At 37.7% G+C, this 13,242-nt stretch overlaps 1 protein-coding gene across 1 annotated transcript; it reads left to right on the top strand.

Moving 5' to 3' along the window:
- The first annotated feature begins 4,892 nt into the window (after positions 1–4,892).
- On the top strand, positions 4,893–11,831 carry LOC6562909. Its single transcript, XM_001989269.3, has 6 exons — positions 4,893–5,067; positions 8,703–9,036; positions 9,644–9,867; positions 9,929–10,184; positions 10,835–11,325; positions 11,502–11,831. Exons 1-6 carry the CDS (start codon positions 4,893–4,895, stop codon positions 11,771–11,773), a joined length of 1,752 nt encoding a protein of 583 aa, XP_001989305.3. The 3' UTR covers positions 11,774–11,831.
- Positions 11,832–13,242: the final 1,411 nt, after the last annotated feature.

Below are 13,242 nucleotides of genomic sequence, written 5' to 3'. Positions count from 1 at the left end.
AATCTAGCTTGAATAACTAGACAAGGGTCTTTTCATCCCTATCGACTTCTTCTACTGGTAGCTAACTTTCAGCATATATAAAAATATAATTAAAAACAATAAATAAAAAAAAATATATATTTTTAAAATCATCATATTTAGCAAGATTTTCTATATTCCTTAGCAAAACTTTAAAAATATAGACTTTACTGTTGGCTAACGTATAATCTAACTGGATCTTTGTCCCATTTTTTAGTTTATGATATTCCTTGAGTAGAACTATGTTTAATGCAGAAAAACAGGGTTTATTGATTTGGTAGTTTTAATATATTGCCAAAATAGTATTTAGAACATGACAAAACTTCCATCCTTATTTACCAGCCTACAGGCTTCTTTTAATGATGTTATAGTCATGTGTGAAGATCCTAAATAAACAAGGGAAGATAAACAGAGTAACTATCTATTTGGTGCCAGGCCAAACAGGCATTCTGGCAAATAAATTCTCTGACGTTCTTCCTGAGCCTTTTTGTGGCCGAAAAACTGCTGGGCAGCCATAACTGGAAATTTGCTGATGATTATCTGGATATGAGTAATAACTGTAGTCAGATAATAACAGGCTAGCTGAAGGGACATTTACACAACCTACAAATTGTGGCAGATGCCTTATGAAGACTTTACTTTGAGAACAAATTCTGATAGATTAGATTAAGTAGACTCAGCTAGAAGCCTACATCTTCAATAGATGTAGAGAAATGATAAGTCTGAGAGCAGGAATAGTCAAGGTTTTCCCGAACATAATAGGGATATAACTTACTACAAATATTTACTATATATAAAATATACAAAACTTAAATAGACTATTAGATATATTACAGGGTATTTGAACAGTCACCATTCATCAAAATTTGAGCAGGATTTGTTTGCATTGTGTTTTGGGTACCAGCTAAAAAATCAAAAATAAAAATAAATCTGATAAGCGCAAATTACAAAGCAAACTCAAACAAAATGCACACACACACAAATACACACACACACACCCCTCCATGCGTATACTCGAAGTCGTTTGCGAGTGTATGTGTGTGTGTGAGTGTGTGTGTGAGTGTGTGTGTGAGTGTGTGTGTGAGTGTGTGTGTGAGTGTATGGGTGAGTGAGCGAGTGTGCGTCATTAACGAGGTCATTGGTAAGTAAGCTTGTTTGATGTGCTCGAGACATGTAATCCTGGCTGGGGAGCACAAAGTCAAACAATCGACAGCAGTTGCCTAGTATCTGGAGGCGTGTGTGTGTGTGTGTGTGTGTGTAGGTATGGGGGATGTGTGGGGTGAGTGGGGGAGTGGAGAAGGTGACAGTAGGTCGCGGCAGTAGGAAGTCGTGGCCAACACTGCGTATACGCGACATTTTGTTGGACACGTGGAAGCCATGTCAATTTTCGTCCAGCTGGGTTTCTGCCTGCTAATGACATGCGACTGCTATGCAAATCAGGATACTTGGCGACGACCACTCAATTATACGCCACACATGCGCAACCCAGCAACACACACCAGCACACAACCGCACACAACCGCACACCAACACACACACACACTCACTCGCATGCATAATGTACACTGAGAAAACAAAGAAAACTTATAAACAGCTTGTCAAATTAAATTATATTTTGGTACCTGTTCTAATTAGAGTTACGAATGGATTCCTAACTGTTTTCGATATGAGGATTATTATGTAAACTAAAAATTGCTGTTAAATTAATCGGTTTTTAAAAAATGTTAAGTTGCTTCTGTGGGTTAGGAATTTCAATTGGAAAAGTGTCAGTTCCAGTTCTAAAATTTGAAACTCACGAATAATACAAAGGATAGGATTTGTTTTCGGCATTCGTTTCCTTTATATTACTAAATGGACTTAAAGTAGCAGTTCTTTTCAAGTATTTTTCTATTACTGAATAAGACTTATGATTTTTTATTTTCAACCACAAATGATAACGTATAATTTCAGAGTGCAATCTTGCTCGATCATCAACGAATAAAAGCTTAAAAGTAGCACATATTTGAAACTGTTTTTTCCCAGTGTAACCTGCTTGGCAGCAACAACAAAAAACGTTGCCTACTTTCAGGCACATTGTAAAAACTCGCTTTGGGTTTTGGCGTTTTTCATTGTCTTTCAAGCCATTTCGAGTAAGGTCAAAGAAGAGGGGCGACGAGAACAGGGCTGCATTAGGATTGGGCTTGGGTTTGTGTTTGGGTGCTTGTGGGCGTGGCAAGTGATTTGGCAAACACATTTCAATTTGCGCATTGTTTGCCATTCTGCTTTGCCTTTGTGCTCCACTGTGTGTGTCTGTGTCTTTGGTGTGCGGCAATCCCTTTGAGCCTCATGGGAAACTTGCCAAAGAGTTTCGTTCTGGCCAACAGGTGATCCATGTTGCATGCCCCGCTGGAGTGTTATTTTTAGTCAAGAGTCTCTCGTTCAATTTTTAATTAGCAAAATTAGTCGAATGTGTTCAAAGAGCACTAGAAATGTTTGTGAACTCAAATTGCTTTTTCCAGCTCGGTCAGTGTCCTTTAATATGGCTCTGAGGACCTGCTAACGTCATACATGAGACAGCGCAGGTGGCTCATTATATAATGATGGCCAACTTAGCCATGGCCTTGACATATCACAAAAAAAATAAGGAAATATTGGGCTTACACACACACACACACACACACACTTAGAGTGTGTATTTTAAGTATACAGCTGTCTCATTATCATATAAATAGTTGACATAATTCATTATTAAATAGGAAATTACATCGCGTGTTTGTAAATTAACAGGTTCGGACTTGGGAAATAGGGCAGAACAACACGGAAATTATGTGATACAAAAAGCAAAATGTTGGCGGGAAATCAAACAAAAAAATTAGAAAGGTCTAGATCGAGATAAGGATAAAAATAAACGCATTATAAGCATTCGAGTTTGAATTAAATGATTGGGAATAAGTATGGAAAAATGAAAGAATAGAAAAGCAAAAATACAGAAATAAATCAACTTGTCGACAACGAACTTTCACTATAAATTAAAAAAAAACCCGATAGATTATTAAAATGAAAGGTTTAGACTTTAATAGAGCCATTTTAAATATATCTTGTAGGTGAAGATCATAATAAAATAGTTTTCCACACATGACCGATTGGAGATGTGAATTTTACAAGTTTGCCAAAGATTTATTTTGTAATCAAGCATATTTAATTATTGTCTGATTTTCTTTAATTTATAGGTATCCCTTTCACTTTCCATGAAATGCCTATTTTCTTACATTTTATTTGCGTTGAATCGAATATTTTTAATTAATATATTCGTTCACTTTATGTACGAATTAGCGTCTTATTTATTGATTATTAATTTATTACACGCTAAATCGTCAAATTACCTTTAAATACATCTTATGTGATGTCAATTAAAATTTCTTTAATCACTCTCGATACACATGTTTTTGACAGTCCAACTAAATAGCATTAAAGCCGTACAAAGTCGAAAAAAATGTTATTACGCAACTAGCATTAAAATGTTTACAGTTATTATTAATTTATAGCAACAACAATCAAATACGGTAAAGTGACAAAAAGCGTGCGCTTTTTACTGTCAGTTGGTTGGCAAAGTGAAATTGTTGATGTTCGCATATATGTTTTTTTCATCTTCATTTTAATTGAATTCGTTTTGGGGGAGTTTCATGTTTTGTGTGTGTGGAAATAATGCTCATGAATAATGCTCATGAATAATGCTCTGAAAAGAAGCTAAAAAATCAGCAGCTAAATTTTGGTCACTATAGAAAACTAATAACAATAATATTGCTGATTAAGCATTAATCAAAGCAGCGCTGCCAACAACAAAAGCGCTGGGAAACTAAACAATAGGCTTCGACCAAAAACCAAAAACCCAAAACAAAAAAAATAAAAATGAAAAAGGGAAAGCGTCTTTTTGGGTTTTTCAGCTGCTTTGCGAAGAGTTATTTGACTTTGCCTTAATTATGTAAAAAGGTTTGTTTTTCGTTTTATTTGTTTTTTTTTTCTAATATGGATTTTTAATTTAGAGCTTGTAAAATATATAAAACACACACACACACACAAACACACACACATTGAGTTTTCCAAAAGATAAGCGGCTGCTGATAAGCGGCCCCAGTTCCTGGTTAACACGTCTGGTATTGGGTCTGCGGCTAAACTTATTACAATAACAACAACAACAACGAGAGCAGCCAAAAACCGAAAGCATATGCTAAACATATGACAAATGCAAAAGAGAGAAAGAGAGAGAGAGAGAGAGAGCGAGAGAGCGAAAGCGAGCTTTTGCACTCTCACGCTGAAAAGCTCTCTCAGCTTGCTGTCGCGGCCTTGGCATTGCTCTCCTCTGCCTTGCAAACAGCTGTTTTTGGCGTGCACAGTTCTTGGACGCTGCAGCTGTCAGTTGTGCGACGCCAGCAAACGCGTGCGGTTGTCGTTTCGAAAGCATAGCGCTTGCTTATTTTGCCGTTTTTCATTGTCCAAATCCAAAAACAAAACGCGTAACATCAAAAAAAAAATATATATTTTGTGTAGAGTGACTAAAAAGTGATATTTTAAATAAATATAAATATATACATAAGAAACCAATTTTTTGAAAAATCAAGCCCAACAAAGTAATAAAGTACAAAACGAAAAAAATAACCCTTAAATAAAGCCAAACGACAAGAAGCAATTTGTGCCGCCCAATTGACACACATTTGATGCAACAACAACAAAAACAACAGCAAACCACGACAGCAAGAGGCACACGAAATTTCATAAATCAAGCACAAATAATGTCAAACAAATCAATGGGAGTCAGCAGCAGTAGCAAAAATAGCTGCTGCTGTTGCTGCTGCCACATGTTGCTGTTGCTGCTGCTGATGTTGCTGCTGCCAGCAATGCCAAATGCTGCAACAGCAGCACGACGCGCCCGAATAACAGCCAGCCACACCAACAACAGCAACAACAATGCAACACTGACAGAGTCCACAGCTAAATTGAAAACATCTGCAGACGGTGGCGGCGGCGGCGACAACAGCAGCAGCAGCAACAATGTAGCAGTCAACAAATATGGTAAGTCCTATAAAGACAAAGAAGAAGAAGAGGAGAAGTAAGCAAGAACAATGCCACTAGACACGCATACCCTTGCAGCAAGCAAAATCTATCGATTCTTCATACATCAAATTCATATAGTCAATTTTGAAGTCAGATATTTTTCAACTTTCATTAAAACAACTTTAAAATTCAGCTAATTAAATGCATAATGCCTTTATCAACTTAACACTTATATCGCCTTAATTCTTGATAATCAGGCATATATAAGTATATGCATGTACCTCCTCACTTTAGGTGTTCAAATTAAAATACCCTTCTTCAAAGTTGCTGCAGCAAAACTTGTCTCTAGCATTTTGTGTTCCTTATGCTGGCTGCCTAATTGCATTTGGTCACGATTTCTGATCTTGCAACGTGTGCATTTTTTATTTTGTTGTATGTTTGTATGTTGTATGTCTGTGGCTGTCTGCCCCAAAGCAGACCTCGTTTGCAACAGGCAGCAATATAAAGGGTTGCCCTTGGCAGCGAAATTGTTTCACGCCGCGCGCGTTCAAAAGCAAAAAAAAGAGGGAATAAATCAAAAGACTTAGGCAACAAACTTGCGGCATTCGCTAATTTTAGCTAGTTTATGCCAATCAAACACATGCATTGCACTTATGCCGACATTTCCTGTGGCGGTGGCAGTGGCAGCGGCAAAGAGTGTCCGCTGCCCCAGAACCGCAAAACAGTGGCGGAAATTGCGGCAGCATTTTTTTCTCATTTTTTTGTTAGTCTTTTTTCTTTTCTTTTTTTTAATGATGGGTTTGGCTGAGAGCAAAAGTGTCATTAGGCCAGGCTAAAATGCCAGTGCTTAGGTCAACTAAGTCGGCCATCAATACCACTGACTCGTACAATTTGCTGTCTTTTAACCGAAAATAATCAATGGCATACGTAACCGACGACGTAATACACTAATCACAGCTGACAAACAGGCGGGAAAACAGCGTTTTGATTGTAATACAATCATCTTAAGACGCTGACTATAACTGGGGCGGTTGTGGGCATGGTGCATGGGCTTGATACGACTATAAGCTTGATTTTTATTGCATACCACAACACTACACTTTTATAATCAACCAAAAACCAATATTTTTCTGCCAACCAAATTTAATCTCAGCTTTTCAAAGTTAATAAAAATATGCATATATTTTTTCATATTCACTTGAAATAACAAATTTTTATATATATGAAAAATATATCACAAATTTGTATGTTTTTATTTAATTAAAAATTTAACATGAAAGAAGAATTATTCATTATTTTTATTTCAAATTAATATAACTAATTTTTCTATGATTTTCATAATATGTTTTCCAATTTTAAAAATAGTATTCTTTCATATAATAATAGTAATAAAGAATAAAGACTTAAGATTATAAAAAGTTAACTCTTTCTGACCATTTCTAGATAGGAGAGGCTTCTGATCAGTCAGTGAAGCTTGACTTCAACATATCTGCCTATAAGTTAAATATATATAAAGACTTTAATAAGTGGGACTCAGCGTTTATCCCAATACTGTCCAAAAATGTCAACCAATATATTCCAAGCTCAAATTCTCCAGCGTAATAAAAGAAATTAATTTGCGGACAGATTCTTTTCCCTTGGCGAGAGAAAAAAAGCAGAGAACAATAAGTAAAAAACGTGCATTACATAACATGTCACACGCTTTGCAACGCTAAGTGCAGCGTCATGTTGCAAGCAACTGACAGCTGACAACAGTAGCAGCAGCAGTAAAAGCCGCAGTGAAAATCGCTGGCTGGTAAAAGCAGGCAACTGAGTGAAAAGAAAAAAATCATTAATCAAGCGATTTATTTGCTGATGCTGCAACGCGTGCAACTGTTGCAAGTTGGCCAGTTTGTCATTCATCTCAAACATGCGGACAGTTTCTAATCAGTCGCAGTTGTCGATGAAGAAGACGTCGTCTGGTCGAACTTAATGTTGCCTGTTCTATTGGCAGATCTCTCAGATCTCTCAGAATGGTGCCAACTTGAATTTTCACTTTTCCATGTTCTTCATTTATTTAGCTTTTTTTTACTTACTTATTTATTTTTCTCTCTTTGTGTGAAATTCGCCTAAATGCCGAATGCCGAATGCAGGCACGGAGGCGGCCACGCGAATTCAAAATTGGTGTCAATGATTTCAACATGGGAAAATGCAGCTAGCAAAGCAGCCAGCAAACAAACAACAAACAAACAACAGCAACAACGACAACAACAAGAACAACAACAGCCAAATAACCAAACAACATTTCAGCTGAAATTGCATTTCTAATTGCGCATTATGCAAGAGTGGAAATCAAGTGGGAAAACGCACTTAAAATGCCTCAAATGCCTATGCCTCAAATGCCTCATGTGTCATTCTGTCGATTGATGCCAAATTTGAGCATAGTAGTTTCTGTACTTCACGAAAAATAACAAGAAAGATTGAGTATCTTACACAGGCCTTACAGGATTACATGCACTTGCCCACAACTAACTTTCACTGTAAATTTAAAAATAGCGATTAATTTTTGCTATGGGCGCAATTTAGTAGATCCAACGTAATAATTTAATCATTTCTTTGTTCAAATTTGATGAGCATAATAACACAAATAACAAATAACTAAAATGTTTTTCTTAAAAGAGCTCATCTTTCGAAGGATTGTTGCTATATTGTAGCTATATAATACACTAGTCCGATCTAGATGTTGGCTTGGGAAACAACAAAGTTTCTTGTCAAGAACTTAGCACATTTTTATTGTAGTTACGATTGATTAAGATTTTTCATTAATGAGTCTTAAATGAAGGGATTTATCATGTATTTGTTTCTAGTTGAATACAACAAGAATTACTTGCACAAAATTGTATAACAAAATTTAACAAACTCGATAAACATAAGCCATATAATAGTCTATCATAAATAGGAAATAGCTTCTTTAATGAAAGGCTTAAACTGTTTCTTTTTATATATTTAATGGCTACATTTATTAATCATGTTCATTCTCCGAGAGATAAACGAAAGTTCAAAAATATACAGTTTAGTAGTTAGTAGTTGTTCAGTGAACTGCAACTGTCTGCACACAAAATTAGTTACACTTTTGTAATTACCTGTTGCTACTTCCTCGTTGAGCAGCGCTTAAGCCACATTTTGTGGCAGCCAATAACTCAGAGCACTCCAGTAGCAAGCGGCGGCAATCAGTTAGCTGAGCATGCTAATTCCCGGCACACTTCCAGCCAAATCCGCCATCACCTGTGTGTGGTGCAACAAACACGATCTTCTTTCCAGCTGGGTACGAGCAACTACACCACTTAGTGGTGCAATGCCCATTGGCAGCCAGAAAAAGAACAAAAAATAGAAAACAGACGACTTTAAAGTTTCTTTTTAGATTTGTTTTTTTTTTTTTTTTTGGAAACAAGTTATTGGCTTTTAGCTGATTTGCATGCAAGAAGCGACTTTAAAGTTGGGCCAGCAGTTGCAGTTGCATCTGTTTTGTCGCATCCAGCAGCAGCAGTTGACTAACCCCATTAATATATATATATATGTATATATCCATTGTATGTTGTATATATATTGTATTTCTTTATATTCCCATTCCCATTCCAAAACAAAAACAACCAAAAAAACAAAACAAAACACAGAGATACGCGGCGTTGCTGGTGAACCAAATTACAAATCGGTGAATCTGACCTGGGAAGTTGAGTTCGTGACGTCGGCCCATGACACAGATACCAAGAGGAATACCAATTCGAATACCAATACGAATAACATTTCGAATACGAATACAAATGCGCTTGTGGATGGCGTGACAAATATGAGCGACGATGTGGAACCACCCAAAGCATTTCAGATCTTCTACTGTGAAATCCAGAACTATGGAGCCCAACGCTGTCGCGTCAAGCTGGTGAATGCCACGGCTGCCGTTGCCGTTGCCACCAACGATCTGCTGCCCACACCAGGCGATGATCATGTGGAGTAAGTGCCGCATTAAAAACACTTCACTTTTTCTCAACTACTACTTTCTACACTAAAAAAAACAAACAACAATGGATTTCAAATTGACTAGTTCAACAGCAATAACTTTTCATTAACAACTTTTTCAAACTTTACTTTTATTTCATAGATGTTGAAAGGCTTTCCCTTTTTAGACTAGAACAAAACTAAGTTCTTTATTTCATCTCTTCAAAATAATTTGAAACTTTTAAACGTTTATCTAAAAGTATAAAAGTAAACGCATTTTGAACTTATGAAATATTTTATATAATGTAGGGAAAAACCATTTATTTTTTTCTATTTCTTTCTTTTTCTTTGTTCCTAGAATACCTAAAATGTTTAAAAAAATTTAGAAATTTTCAATTATAGATTCATATTAGAATTTTGTAAACATTTTTCTTATTTCGAACTTAAAGAAAATTTCTTTGTTATATTTAAAAAATCAGTCAATCTGAATTCAACATTTGAGAAAAATCTTATTTTCTATCTTAACATTTTTTTTTAATTTCTCTTTAATATTTTCTATTATTTTTTTTTGAGTGTTTATTTTACGGTTTCGCTGACCTTTCTGCTCTCACATCTCTTGCAGCACTCAAGTGCAACACTTTGCTGCCGCCGTAGATAATCTGCGAATGGCGACCCGTTACAGCTTCCACATACGTCCCATGCCGTCGCATCGACAGCGCAGCAGCAGCGCCCGCTCAGACTTCCGTGCGGAGGAGAACGAGATCGAAGGTGGAGGCGAGAGCGGAGGTGCAGCTGCAGCTGCTGCTCATCTGCCTGGCCAGAGCATCGTTATACCCACCAAGGGCTGTAAGTAGTCGGTAGTAAAACAAACTTGACTCCTTCACCTGCCACATTCCTCCACATTCAGTCTCTGCCCATGCCACACAATGCTTGGCGCATGCCTCCGAAATTGAGGTGGAAACGGGTCCCTATTTTGGCGGTCTCATTGTTGTCGATGGCGGCGACTGTGGCATCAAGGGCAATGCCAACGATCCAGCCGACAAGTACACGATGAGAATCGACCACAAACAATGCGGCAGCATGGTCAAGCCGGAGACGAACACAGTGGAGACTTTCATCACGGTCCAAGAGAATTTGGGCATTTTTACGCACAGCACGAGACGGTAAGAAAATCGAAAGGAAAAGTCATTATTGAAGATTGAAAATGAGGGTTTGAAACCGGAACCGGAAGAGCAACTTTACTGGTTGTTATTCAGAAACAATTCATAGCATTTACTGAAGTCTTTGGGAGCTGTTTTCAGATCGAAAAAAAGTGAAAAAGATTTGCTGATAGCCAACAAATAAATAAAGTAGTTCTTGACGTCTTTTTCTTTGTTCCTTAACTGTTCAGAAAATCCATTCAGGCTTGAAATGAGTTAACAGTTTGGATTTCACTTTTGCCGTCAACCAAAAAGCAAAAAACATGAAAAATTTCGCGAGTCGTTTTACAGTTTTTTTTGGACATGCAGTTTTTTATTGGCGATAACTTTTTGCGATCTGAAAACATGACTTTGGAGACTTAAACCAATAAAAAGACTCTACTCTATATTGTCTGCTTAGTGCTTAAACTAGATTGTCAAACCGGAAGGGGAAATGGCAACTTTATTGCTTTAATTCCATTTATAAACTCTACCGGAAAATACGATTCCGTTAACGATTTAACAAACACTTAACTAAATCACAAAGTGCTTTGATTGATAAGAAAATATTTGGAATAATTCTCACTTCCAATTTACCACCATCTGCTCTCTTCCCACTCTCCGCCAACCCGCAGCTTTGTCGTCGTCTGCAGCTATCAGTCGGGCATGCAAACTGTGCGCGCCAGCTTCACCGTGCCCGGCAGGAATAAAGCAGGCGTGGCAGCCGCTGTTGAGCCATCAAGCGATCCCTTCCAGCCGGACGATGAGGAGCGACTGGGTCGTGAGATGCGTAACATGCGCTTCGTGGACAAAAGCGAACTGGTGCTCAAGGAATCCGATCAGGAAGAGTCCGTTGAAGAGCCAGCTTTCGTGCTGGAAACGCAACCACCAAAGTTGGCCAAGGAGCAGTCAACTCCAGTTGTGGAGGCGCTACAGCCACCAGCAGCTCAGAGTCGACAGCAGGGACGCGCCTTGACCCTGGCCAGCTTAAGTGAGCTGAACAACTTGGCGCTGCTGGATGTGGAGGCGGAAGAGCAGGAGCTGAGCAGCAAGTATGCCAAACTGGTTGTGGATCAGAGGCCGGGTGGCGCCGCCTGGACGACAAATGATGCCAATGATGATGAGTGTAAGTAGATGCATACAGATTATGCGCAACAAACAACAACAACTGCAACTGCAACTGCAACAGCAACAGCAACTGCAACTACAACTACAACATTGACCGCCTCCATTGACAATCGTGTTTTGCTTTCTTCCTGCTTGCCCCCCGGGCTTGATTCTTTTCCCCCCTTCACCATACAGTTTATGTCGCGCCGCTGCGTTATATAAGCGCCAATCTGGGCAGTGTGCTGGTAACTGTTTCCATATCTGTGATAATCATCAGCATTTGCATCGTTCTGCTGCAGCGACATCGATTCCCCAACAACAGCAACAGCAACAGCAACAACAACAGCAACTACAACAGCAACAGCAAGTTGCATTCGCATTTGGCTACAATCAGCTGCCCCGCTGCCCATCTGCCGCATAAGACGCTGCCCCGTGCGCTTCAGCAGCAATATCAGTGCACCTTGTAAACCCATCAACTCTACACTCAGAAAAATTAAGGGCGTCAAGCATTTGAAAGTAGACTAGTTAGGGAATTGCGAGACAACAAAGATCTCCAAATTCCTGCAAATTTTCTATTTAAATATTGATATTATTTTACTGCACAAAACTAAATTGAATTTTTCTGAAATGTAGAAAGACTTCAGCTAAAAGAAATATTTTTTAGGTTTTTCTAAATAATTTTTTTAAATTATAGAAAGAAGATATAAGCAGATTTTTAAATAGCGCTTGCAAAAATATTTTTTCATCTTTTTCAAGAGTTTTTTTCTTATTTATTTTTCTAAATTATAGAAAGAAGACATGCAAATTTTGAGAAAGCTCTTCAAATTTATACATTAGCACACAGAAAAGAAAACTCTGTCACATATTTTTCTGAGTGTAGCATTGAACTCCATCAACTCCTGCCGTCTATGCCCACTTGTCTTGCTGAAGCCGAGGTTGCCGCTGGCAACTGCCTAACCCATTTAGCTAAAGACGACTGCGCATAGCTTGGGCCACAGTGCCTCCAACCCCAACTCCGACTCCACCTCCAATTCCAACTCCAACTCGATTCTCCCATCTGCCCAATCCAATCTGAACTCCCACTTGGGAGCTGGCAACTGGCTCAATCCCAAAACGGTACTTACGGGATCAGCAGTGGCAGGCTGCGGCTGCGGCTGCGGCTGAGGCAGAGGCAGCAACCCACACACAACTGATTGTCTGTCTGTCTGTCTATCTGTCTGTCGTATCGTAATTTATGGAAATTTACAAGTTACATTTAATCTAAGTTCAACACTAGACTATTTATTATTTATTCCTTTTGCTGTGCAAATCTATACGATTACTAGGAATATAATATCTTTATATATATACATATATATATACAGCTGATTAGTGCTTAGTATTTTATGCTTAAGTTTTTGTATAAACTACCTATTTATTATTGTCAAATATATACGAGTATACATTTATTTTATGAATAAAAATAATATAAAAACAAACTAAAGTCTTAGTTATTTTATGGTAAACAGTTTTTATATAAATTGGATATGGAGCAGCATTTGGAACCATGTGGAAACATTATTTCTGACAGAAATATTATTTCTAAATGTATGCGTAATTTTTAGAGATATCCAACAAACTAAGAACCAATTGAAAAGCAGCACAGAGTTAGTTTTACAAACTTAAGAAAGCTTTTAATTAGTTTATAATAATTATCAAAAAATGGTTAACAATGGATAAGTGAGAAGTCTTCAAAGTAGATAGCTCTACTAGGAGGTACTCCGAACCCAAACCAACACTCTGAAAAATACGCAAATAAATAAATTATATATAGATCTATACATTCAGAGAGACAGAAATGGCAAAATTGCCTCGGCTGTGCCTGATTTATAATTTATGGGGTCGAATGTGTTGCCTTCTGCCGATTTCATATTTTTACGCAACTTCATTGCACACT

This window comes from Drosophila grimshawi, unplaced genomic scaffold (genome assembly GCF_018153295.1).
Source record: "Drosophila grimshawi isolate 15287-2541.00 unplaced genomic scaffold, ASM1815329v1 contig_1377, whole genome shotgun sequence".
Classification (NCBI taxonomy): domain Eukaryota; kingdom Metazoa; phylum Arthropoda; class Insecta; order Diptera; family Drosophilidae; genus Drosophila; species Drosophila grimshawi.
Note: the sequence above shows the minus strand (reverse complement) of the source record. Positions and strands in the feature narration are given on the sequence as shown.

Coding starts and splice junctions, on each gene's coding strand:
- LOC6562909 (XM_001989269.3), top strand. CDS start 4,893: ATGCCAAATGCTGCAACAGCAGCACGACGCGCCCGAATAACAGCCAGC. Junction 9,868..9,928: donor CGTTATACCCACCAAGGGCT/GTAAGTAGTCGG, acceptor CTCCACATTCAG/TCTCTGCCCATGCCACACAA. Junction 10,185..10,834: donor TTTACGCACAGCACGAGACG/GTAAGAAAATCG, acceptor GCCAACCCGCAG/CTTTGTCGTCGTCTGCAGCT.